General features: G+C 40.5%; 1 protein-coding gene across 1 annotated transcript in view; it reads left to right on the top strand.

The window, feature by feature from the left end:
• LOC311236221 (receptor-type tyrosine-protein phosphatase H-like) overlaps positions 1–12229 on the top strand; it is a 47629-nt gene that overhangs the window by 29686 nt on the left and 5714 nt on the right. The window contains exons 8-16 of the mRNA XM_084323869.1: positions 1153–1413; positions 3578–3841; positions 4351–4444; positions 4569–4616; positions 4773–4854; positions 6903–6993; positions 7812–7885; positions 9234–9368; positions 10224–10346. Of these exons, the coding sequence (XP_084179995.1) occupies positions 1153–1413; positions 3578–3841; positions 4351–4444; positions 4569–4616; positions 4773–4854; positions 6903–6993; positions 7812–7885; positions 9234–9368; positions 10224–10346 (1172 nt within the window). The remainder of the gene's footprint in view (positions 1–1152; positions 1414–3577; positions 3842–4350; positions 4445–4568; positions 4617–4772; positions 4855–6902; positions 6994–7811; positions 7886–9233; positions 9369–10223; positions 10347–12229) is intronic.

Below are 12229 nucleotides of genomic sequence, written 5' to 3'. Positions count from 1 at the left end.
TCAATTCTGATTTATTACTGATTTTCTTTGTTTGGCTTTTAAAAAATGTGGCCAATATCAGATTCCAGTGTGAACTGGTCACACTCCTGAACTGACTCGCATGCTCAAAGGAACAATAACAAAGATGGATGTAAAAGGTTTTTAAATGTCAATTCTAGATGTCAAGTCGCATGAAAGTCACATGACTGTTCAGACTGAGATCACTGAGTATGATGGTCGGAGAAAGGACCCGCACAGAAGTATAATTCAGCCTTTAGGTTTATAATAATAATGTGGCGGCTACGTGGCGCAGTGGGCAAGGCGCTCGCAACGAATGCTGGAGACTAGGCTCGAACAGGATGCCTCCTGTTCGAGCCCCGCTCTCCACATTGCTTTCAGTTTAGCTGGTCGTCCACAGTAATACACATTGGCCGTATTACGGGGAGGGAAACTGAAGGGTGGGGACCGGGCGTTGTGGACAGCGACTCCTACAGGTCGGTTGGTGCGCCTGCGCAGTAGAATCAAGAGGCGACAGGGGCGGGGCCCCTCCAAAGCCCAGACCCCCGACGCTGAAAGATCGAGCCGCGTAGGTGAAAAGATGCGACGGCTGTTACCTCGAGTATCGGAGGGGACACGTGCTATGTATGACTTAGTCCACATTGCAGCCGGCTTGTGGGAGGCAAGAAACAACGTTCGAAGACAGGGGAGGGTGGAATTGGACGATATGAAAAATTGGGATGGGAGAAAAATAGAAAATGGGAGAAAAAGTGGATCAAAAAAAGCAAAAGGTTTATAATAATAATAATAATTTCTTAAATGTATATAGCGCTTAACAGAGGAGGGGGCAAACTAAGGGGAAGGAGATCAGAGGAACAATTAGGTAAAAAGAGGGAAGTCAGGCAGTCATTGATAAATTTGGTGAAGAGGTGAGATTTTAGTTGAAATTTGAATGAGTCCAGGGATGTAGCATTGCAGATGTTATAAACAAACATGCATGAAAATATGTGGAGAATTTAATCAGATTAGGATATAAACCATCAGTGTTCACTGTATTAGAGCTTTACTTACAAAAATAAAAATTCCTGGCCTCAGAAATATAATTTACCGACCTGAAGGTGACTGTGCATATATTCCAGGAAATCATAAATGCCTTCTTTGTATAATTTATTTCAGCTATAGACTGTGCCAATTCAAATTGGCATGTGACCAACTCATCAATCCATGGGACGATCAAGGGTTTGTTCTCTGAAGCAACAGCAACGGTCACAGCAACAGCAACGGTCACTGATGGAAGAACATATGATAAAAGCCCTGAAGGTGGCAATGTGGCATTTACTAACCTGGTCCCCGGTTCCACCTATAAGCTGTCTCTTGTGTACATAAAGAACCAGACACCCTATGAGCAGTGTTTGACTCCCACGCGTCTGACCATCGGTGAGTCCAACTCTCATACATGTACAAAGTGCGATAGTCTAGAAGCGAGACAGAGAAATGATGTTATGAAATATCCTCTTAGATGTTATGAGATTTTATGAAAAAGTATCTTAGATGTTATGAAACGTTATGTTAGATGTTGTGAAATATCATCTTAGATGTTATGAAATAGTATCTTTGATGTTGTGAAATATTATCTTAGATGTTATAAGATGTTATGTAAGGGATAATCAACTTGTAGGTGTGCGTTAAACGGTTTTAAGGCCCGACGTGGACCATGGCCAAAGACCAAAGATATGCCATTTATTCATATTTTCAACTGAGTGCCACGCCCCTTTGACCATATATGGGCTAGAGTGCCAGTAAGGAAGTCAATGGGAGGTCGGGGAAATTTGCGAAGGCTTAAACTATATCTTAAATTATGGCTATGGGTCTAAAACACCCCTCGCTTATCAATGACTTGCTTGCAGTCAACATGTACGAAACGGATTGTTTTTTCATTGGTACATTTCCGTTTTATACCGTTTTGAATACGAGTATAGTTTTGGAGAGTTCTAGTAATTCCAGAGAAATTCCGCGATAATAGCTCTTTAGTGGAATACACAAAACACGTTGTCATTTTTCGGCTGATTTATGAATAGTTTTCAAATAAACGCTAGATTATCGATAGTATATGTGTACTTATGCATGCTAGAAAAGCGGGCTGAAAAATCTATTATCCATGACCTGGTCAGCACTAACGTCATACACACACACACACAGACACGCTGCGATGGCTGAGAAAAAAACATCTGATTAACCCAATACTGGTAAAATAGAGTCCTTACATCAGATGTTCTGCAAAAAGATTAATCCAATTCCTGATCGCCATTCCAAATATTGATCGCGTTTATTGATCCAACGTTATAGTCCAAAACACATAATCGATGCTGCTCCCAGTGGGGGGACTCAATGCAATAGTATCCAGCTGCATGCCAGATAAGGGAAAAGCCCGGACGGACTTTTTTTTCTGATGCACATGCCCACCCAATCCAATCCAATGATGTGCAATATCATCCGGGAGACGATAGGCGGCGATATTTGCCCTTTTTGAGCTCAGAGCCATTCCCAATGATAACGTCAGGCTGGATGGATGAAAAATGAATGGATATTGCTAATAAAAGCAAAAACGAGAAAAAGACGAGAACTCGTCATTGGCACTCAACGCATGGCGAGTTAAGACGACTAATCTCGTTGTTGGCACTCAATGTGTTAAAATAGAGAGAAATATATTATCCATGCTTTGCTCACTGCTGACTTTCATTATAGTCCCTCTGTGATACCTTAGCAACTGTGATAATGACCCAGAAAGCTAACAGCTAACTATTCTAGCAAGCCTTTCTGTCAATAACTTTGCCTAAACAGTGAATGATCTAACTCTAACAGTATGTTTGACACAAAGGCTGGCTTGCTAGGCAGACATTTCATTGTCCCCAAATCAATAACCTCTTTTTCGTGTTAAATATGCACGGTCAGTCGTAGCCTCAAGTACAGTTATTGTTGCAAGTTGAATTGCGAGGACGGAATGTGCCAGTCTCCACATACCAATCTGCTTCGCTAGCTCTTATCTTGGAAAAAGAATAATCACCAAAAAGAATAATACTGTGTGTGTAATTGCAGAATAACTATGCATGCGTAAAACACAGCAGTCATGGTGTTTGATGTAAGCGCACTGATGCCAGAGAGCACATTCGGATGAATAGCGAGACGAAGCACATCCTACCTGGTCGGCCACAGTGTTGTAAACCTTGCTGCAGAGAGATGGCGAGATCCGCAGTTGGCGCTGTGTGAGGCCACGGCATGTAAGCGATTGGAAACGATGGGGACAGGGTTTTGAGCTAAACTTGCTTTGGAATAGTTAGGATGCGAACGGCATGTGCCATGATAAGTGAAGGGATTATGAAGTGAAGGTTGGGTAGCGGATTCATTTCGAACCGAACTACGTGTGAATTACATACGGTTTTAATGCACACCTGCTGGCCAATCACGGAAGAGTATTCACCCAGGCCATGGTATAAGAAATATTTTATTAGGTGTTATGAAATATTATCTTAGGTGTTATGAGAGATACCTGCTCAACCACTTCATGAACCTAACAGGGATTTTTCAAACTTCTTTCAATCAGTTCCTCCAGATTTAAAAGTGGACTGTGACTACTGGGAGGCTGGTTATGGCATCTCTCTGCGATGGCACGCGCCTGAAGGCATTTGGACCCGTGTGGAGGTCAACGTGTCGGGGAGAGCCACTCAAACAGTGGAAGGAAACTCGGTGTCGGAAACGCAGATATCCGGGTTTCAACCTGCCCAGAGATATGACGTGTCTGTGGCTTCACTCTCTGGAAACTGGAGGAGTAATCCCTCCATTCTGGTCTGCACCACCGACCCAAGAGGTGAGTGACAGTGGACTTATTGTGACGTTGAAATACAATTGAGATACAATTTAAATTAAATCTGTATTACAGTCCTAAATCTTTTCAAATGGACTTCTCACTTATTACCATTATGAAGATTGTAATTTGTGGAGGGGGGGGGGACGTCCATGTTTTCTTAAAGGGATGCTTTGACATTGTGAACTCGTGGTTTATGTATCTCTTGTATCACTTTGCACTTTTGGGGAAAAGGTTTCTACATTCGTCCGTCGGTAGTGGCTTGCTAACATTAGCATTTCTCATTGAAGCCATGGGACACAGCTAGCTGCAAGCTTACGGCTAGTAGCACCTCGTTGTTTGATGAGAAATGCTACCATGGCTAACATTCCATTATAGAAAAACTGAAGGAGAACATTTTAAACTTTTCCCCACAATGTGTCTGGTATAGGAAAATAAGAAAGGACATTCCAAACATCAAATAAACCATTTACAATTCAGCAGCACTATAAACTTAGTTTTATTTCCTGTAGGGGTGATTGCTGGGTCAGTGATGGCTGTGTTGCTATTCGGCATACTAGTTTGCCTGGCTGTCTTCATTGTACGCTGTAAACCAGATCTTCTCAGGTTGGTGAGATTAGATACTATAAGAATGGTCTATAAATAGATAACAGTCGGTAGATCATCTACTATACATGTACTCTGCTCTCGGCCAACAAGTGAATCCTCTCGGGTCTCCTTCTCATGACAGGAATAAGACATATGTGGGCACTTCAAAATCATCCGGTGAAAAACACAAGTATGTATGCATTTTATCCACTCTACTCTTCTCGCGGTGAACACCGTTCCCAAACACTCGCAATGTGCTGATAGACATAAAGAGTAAACAAAGGCATGAAAACAAGCTGGTATGACTGGACTCCGATTAGAATTCTTGACTGCTGTGTTTTTCCAGATCTATTCCAGAGTGGATTTTTTCAGACCACTTTTACCAACGGAGTGCCGACGAGAGCAGAGGATTCAGAGAGGAACACCAGGTGCACTAACCACAACTATGATGTAACGGAGGCTTTTAGGCAGCAAAACCACAGATGGATTATTATGTTACAGTATAGGGAGGTGTAGTCTGACTTCACTTTAGTTTCCCGCGCGGTCCACCTGTATAGGGATTTATCATTGGGAAAATGTATTATTGGCTATTGTAATAATTCTGCCTCATGAACATTGGCAAGCTTTCCATTTTTGCACAAAATGAGTTCCCTTCTATCACTAACATTATTGTTTAAGCATTCTTGTTTGAAATATAGCTAGTTAACTCATTCCCCGCCAACGACGAGTATACTTGATATTGGCCGCCAATCGTTGGACGCCAACAACGAGTATACTCGTTATTTGATCGTTATTTCTTTTATTCACTATTTCCATTCATAATCCATCCAGGAAGGCTGTGTTACCATAGGGAATGAGTCTGAGATCGCAAAATTCCAATACCGTTGCACTCCCTTTGAGACTCTGTGTATGGGGCTGTGTGTCGATGAAATTCCTCCGGGCGGACTTTTCTAGTAGCCTGGACCGAGGGCTTCACCCGATCGCATTGAATCGTTTTCGGGACCCCCGATTCATTATGCTGTGGTGGGTTATGTCGTGGCCCAAATGGACATACGATCTACCAGATGGCAATCAAATAATTGGAATATTCTTTTTGGAATCTCACCGGCCACAGGTAAGAGCAATTTAACGTCAATTTCAGCTTGATTGTGCCTTGTTTTCATAGCCATCGCCCTGATCAGCGTATGCTGTTGTACTAACGAATGCCGTTAATGACAATCAATTAATCAGAAACGAACCCCCCTCCCCCTTTCATGCATTCATGATGGAACATAATATACCGATCATATGCATTTGAATTTTTTATTGTAGCGTGTATAGGGACGAAATGCCAATGGATTAAGTATAATATGCGTCGTGGCCTATTACTAGCCTCCCAGGAATTACCCTAAACCGCTCTAAAACGATACTTATATTCACCACGGTATAAAATGGGAATGTATGGATGGAAAAATTATTCCTTTTTCACATCTTGAACGATAGATACTCAATGTCAAATGGGCCATAGTATTGCATCCATAGCTATAATATATATATATATAGTTATAGCCCTGCAAACAAGGTGAGCGACTCCATTGGTTTTAATGCGTGGCAGCACATAGTCATATCCCGTTCCAAGCGTGGCAGTCAATGAGTTAAAAGGTTGTTTAATTTGTCGTTAAAAAATAACTACACTTACCAGTAGAACGCCTGTCGTTCAGTGCTGTCGCCTAACACACGTCACGGCCATTGTGTAGTTTCTCAGTGAATGGAAACATAAATGTTGTTATGTTGCTACTTTGATGATTAATTGCTAATTTGTTCATGTTGAGCTATAGATTGTGGATGAATACACACAGGAAGGTACACCATGCCAATGTTCATGCTTTATTTGTTTTAAACGACACAATTTTGAAATGTATCCATTGAGAACATTACAATTTCAAGTGGGGTGGACCGCGCGGGAAACAACAATGACGTAACCACTACACCTCCCTACGTATAATTATGTATAAACTACTCGGTCGCAGCCAACCAGCACCCGCTAACAGGTCTGACACTTTAGCTCAGCTGGTTAGTGTGGCCACCTGTGGATCCTATGGTCACAGGTTCAAATCCACCCAGTTACATTATGTTTCTTATATATGAATATTAGAATATGTAGCTCACACTTATATAATTTGGTATCATTTGCTTTGTCTTTTTGTGATATATCTCTTAAAAAGTACCTAAACACATGGTCATTCTGCTGCCTTAGTAGTTGATATTTTCACCCTGCTGCACACTCTGCCCGACCCCAATCTGTGATGTCAGAGCTCTCTGGAGGTACTATCAACCTTAGTCAAGTTTCTTTTTTTAAGTATTCTATGACATCATAGATTGGGGTGGGGCAGAGTGTGCAGCAATATCAACCACTAGGGGCAGCACAATGACTATGTGTTTTAGTTACAAGTTGATTTGCGATCACAAACTGAGTCATCTGGCTTTCTCTGTGCAGGACTTCCTTCATGTTGGCACAGAGCAGACACAAAAAGCAGCCTTTATCCCAGAGAACAAGTCCAAGAATCGCTACGCCAACGTTTGCCCATGTAAGTCTGTCGGCTGACTACCTGCCTATTCAGCCTATCAACAACTATAGAGACTTGTGAGCTCATTGTTGTGTTTAAAGGGCCATTCTGCCATTTTCTTTTGACCTGAATCCTATCCTTCTGTTGTGAGGAGGAGGGCATGTAATAATCGGACATAAGACTCACCAACGTGTTCTGTGTCCCGAGAGCTCGACCGCATCGATCCCCCTAGAAACGTTGGAGAGAACTGCAGACACTATTTCCTCAAGCATTTATTCAACTTCCCTCAGGTTGGTTCCTACCACAGTTGAAAATAGCTGAGGGAATAGTGTCTGCAGTCTGCTCTCCACCAGGTGAGGGGGGCAGTGTGGCCGAGCTCTCGTCACAGAACACGTCAGTACGTTTTATGTCCAAATATCACGGTCCTCCTCACAAAGGAATGATAGGATTATGGTTGAAAATCTAGCTGTCTGCTTATCAGAGCAGTTCCACCTCAGTTTAGATAAGATATTCCTGTATTGGTCCCTTTGGGGAAATTCGGGCATCTGCAGCATGGGGGAGGGGGGGGGGGGTGCAGGTATGGGCAGGGTAATAGTAAAATAAAATAAAATAAAATAAAAACAGGCAATAGAATTAGATCTGAATATAAAAAATATCAGAAAAATAAACAGTGTAAACAATATAATTAACCCTGAATATACAAATAAAGGTGCAGATTGGGGTCTATGTGGGTTGTTAGATGTGGTTAGGAGTTAATGTGTTTGAACAGAGCCTATTTTGATAGCATTGTTGTTCATTTGTCCCCAATGTGGTGTCTGTTTGTGGTATTTTTGTCCTAGATGACTGGTCTCGGGTGAAGCTATCTACAATAAATCATGGAACCTCTGACTACATAAATGCTAATTACATGCCAGTAAGTGCTCCTTGATATCCCTCACATACAATGCATAAGCCTCTAGACAATAAACACCTATGGCTTAGTTACTGACCCACTGAGTAAGAGAGCAAAGGATCTACAAGCTTAAAGGGGTATGCCAACCCTCTCGGAAGCCATCAAGCTGGGATGTGAAATCTGGGGCTGCTCCTTAGTCAATTAATGGGGCTCTGATGTTATGAGCCCATAAGATGTCTGTGTGTGAGGTCTGACACCCAGAAGGGGTTTTAATTCTGGCTCAGACCTTCTACCAATGCGAGAATATAAACCTAATTTGGGTGTAACAGCTCACATAAACATTTGATGACCTCACAAAGTCAGAGCCCCATTCATTGTCTATGGAGCAGGCCCAGATTTTACATCCCAGTTACATCACCTTCTCTCTCTGATTTCTAGCTTCAGGAGAGAGTGGTACGTGTTTACAAATACTGACTAAACTGTCTTGGGGCACAGGAAAAACATGTGTGAATTCTTAAAATGGGTGGCATTCCCCCTTTTTTTTGTGACATTTTTTTTTATTATTTTTTTGACATGACATAAAACGAGACACACAAGCATTAAATATCCACAATAAATCACAGGATTGTACATTCCAGTATTTGAATCAATATAAATGTAGTTTTCGAGATATATACATAATACTTGCAATACAATACAATACATACATATGCTCTTGCTCGCTCTTCTTCCCCCCCCTCAGGACCCCCCTTGGATAATCCATCCATTATTTCGTTTCTATTGGCATTCCCCTTTTAAAGTAATAATCTTATTGGCAGAGTAGCAGTTGCCAGTAAAAGCCCACTAACAGTTCTATACACACACAAAATCCAACCATGCAGTGCTGTGCCGTTGTTGTGATCCTGTGATTACAAAATGGTTAAGCGGTTGTACTTATAATTGAGCCATCTGGTATATTTTTTTTATTTACTTACTGTATATATATATATATCCACAGCTGTCTGTACATACCTGCATTATAATCCTTTTAACATATCTGATACTATATCTATATCTGTACATATCCCTTACCTACTCTTACTAGTTACACTGCTGGCCAGTATGACTTACTACCATAGAGTCTTTATACCTGTATCACTGCACATTATTAATACTACAACTCTGTACATACATTAGCACTATTACTCAGTAGTACTAATCTATATTTTATACACAGTTTAATCACCTGTACGTTATATATTACTATTGCACTTTACTGTTACATTTGCACTCTGGTTGGATGCCAAACTTATTTTCCTTGTACTGTACTTGTGCTGTATCTAATCTAAGTATAAATGTATGGGCATTTTGTTGACCGTCTCATTTTCAGGGCTATGACCAAAACAAACAGTACATTGCTGCACAGGGTCCTCTTCCCAACACAGTCAACGACTTCTGGAGGATGATCTGGGAGCAAGGGGTAAAGGGTGTCGTCATGGTTACCAACTGTACTGAAGCAGGACGGGTGAGTCGCTGGGAACAGGAAGTACTTCTAGGAAAGTGAAATATTGAAGGCTTGATAATTGATAGTGTATCATGTTGTCTCAAGGTTCACTGAAGGCCGTAATTACTTTTGGCGAATCAATGCGTGTTCTATTGCATAGAGCAGATAAGGCCTATAGTGAGGAGTTAAAGGAACAGGCCAACATTATGGGAAATGCACTTACCGTCTTCCCCAGAGTCAGACAATAAGATGGATACCAATTTCTATGCTAATTTCCAATAGATACCAATTTCCTCTCCCAAAACACCACGTTAGCCAAAAACACCTCTCCCGGAGTTTTAAGCTAGGCTAGTGGTCCGTGTCCGCTTCCATTAATTTGTGCTAAGCTAGGTTAGCTTGCAGCCGGATAGCTTTCTACTGAACACACAGAGAGGAAATTGGTAGCTATCTTCTTGTCCGACTCTGGAGAAGACGGTAAGCGCATATCGGTGTGTTCCTTTTAAAGGAGAAGTAGCCCATTTACTATTGTCTATTTCCAGCTTACTTTTACCCGTTATTTTGAAATACATGTCATGTGTAATAAAATATTGTGCCATTTACAATTTTTCTTATTTATTTATAAAATAAAAATTTTATATAAACCTTAGTGTCGCCCCTAGTTTGAAATTTGAATCACTAAGGATGTTAGCGATAGGATAAAGGTTTTGTCTAGGGCGGGGCCTTCAAAGCAAAACTCTCTGGGCCAATGAGAGGCCTATTAATGTGCATACCGATATCGAGCCTCTCTTCCCCAAAATGTTTTATTAATGCGCCCACATGTTTGAATGTGATGTTTATTAAGGAGAATGGTGACTTTCTAATGTGCTTCTTTCCTAGATCAAGTGTGAGCAATACTGGCCTCTGGACTACACTCCCTGCCTTTATGGAGATCTGTTGGTCACTGTGAAATCTGAACATAAAACACCGAACTGGACACTGAGGGAATTTGTGGTGAAAAATGTATGAAACGTCTCCTAAAATGTCAGCCTAAACCCTGATGTTATTTATCTATTTTTCAAATGTGTTTATGTTTTATTTGTCACATATAATGTACATTATAGTGAAATGCTTGGTTCTGTATGAGCCTCCTAAGATTGTGCTTCATACAGTAAAATAAAGTTAAAAAGTAAGAGTCAAGAACAACACTATACAAAATATACAATATACAAAACTAAAATGTACAAAATGCCAAGAGAAAATGTATGCAAAAACGAGGCAGAAGAGGTAGTGCATATTTGTAGGAATAAATAGATAGAAACATGTTTGTAATGTAATGTTTAAAAAAGTTTAAAGTGTCTAAAGTGAGGGAATGTTGAAGGTGAATGTTTAAAGTGAGTGTGTGCATGAGGGTGTTGTGTGCAGTGAATGTAGAATGGATGAGTTAGTGTCACATACAGTCCACATTGAGCAGCCTGGGGATAGAAGCTCCTTTTGAGTCTCTCTGTGGCCATGAGACTCCGGTAGCGCTTGCCTGGTCGCAGCAGTGCAGTTCCAAGTCACAATAGAAAGAATGAAAACTGTGTGACAAATCATGTTCACGGAACTATCTTCTTGAATACGTCTCGACTTACAGGACATACCGGAGAGTTTGTTTCAATATCAAAGGCCCGATTCAAGTTCAAGTTCAAGTTCTTTAATAGTTGTCATACAGAAGTACAGAATACTTTCATACAAAATGCTTCTTACTGTTACGCTCCAGAGACTGTGCTAGACAAGATAGTATCAAAAAACATAATAACATAATATAGCATGAATTTAGAAGAAGAAAATGAGGTCACAGTGTTCGGTATAGACATATGTACAATGTTCTGAGTTACCATATAATATACAATACACAATACTATGCAGTGTACTAATGTACAGTACTATCTAGTGCAAAGCAGAAATGGAGAAATGGGATGAGGTACAATTTTAGGTACGTAAACGTAAACAAAAGAATATCCCCACACCCCGAAAACAAACAATCATAGATCTGAAGAACGAATTGACATTGAGAGGCGGACTTCAACATCTTCTTAACGGTCGCCGTCGGTTGTGTGATAGTAAAGGGTTAACCTTCTGTCGTGTGGCAGTGAAAGGGTTAACCGGCTGTTGTGTCAGTGAAAGGGTTAACCTTCTGTGAATTGTCACAGTGAAAGGGTTAACCGTTTTGGTAGTGCGGCAGTGAAAGGGTTAATGGAATAGGCTGCACATGTAGTATTTTTGGACGGTGCAATATGTGTAACATATTTAACACAATGTTGGACGTAGATGAGCCGAATTTAGCACCGACATACAGCTGGTACAGCGGAACCCAGGAAGTGTCGTCTGCATATTGAACTTTAGAAATATACCAGTGTTTGCTGGGGAAAATATTTGAATGCATAGATTTATCTACAGCTTTGACTTATTGTAAGATATAGAAAACATGTCCAGCTCTCATTTGGATTGAACTGGTCTCACACAAAGTGCCATGTCTGTGAACCACCACTAGGGGCAGATTGGTTGTGAGCGAGTGAGTTCTATCCAGGGTCCATCACATCCAAAAAAGATATATAATAAATAAATAAATAAATATATATATATATATATATATATATATATATATATATATATATATATATATATACAGTATATATAGGAATCTTTTATTTTTTATCATTTCATTCTCTATTGATTGACTGTCACTCAGCTCTTGATACAAAGACTAATGTGAGGTCTTATTGTATTCGTATTTTGTGTCCGTTTGTTGACATTGGCCATGCTTGAAACATTAGTAAAACAAACCTATATTCAGATTTAAAGGGGGTTAATAAATGTATGTGAACAAACACCACATTTATTATGGTGAAAGAAAGAAAAAT

Source organism: Notolepis coatsorum (genome assembly GCF_963971535.1).
Source record: "Notolepis coatsorum genome assembly, chromosome: 10".
Classification (NCBI taxonomy): domain Eukaryota; kingdom Metazoa; phylum Chordata; class Actinopteri; order Aulopiformes; family Paralepididae; genus Notolepis; species Notolepis coatsorum.
This window is presented reverse-complemented; position numbering and strand designations above follow the sequence as displayed.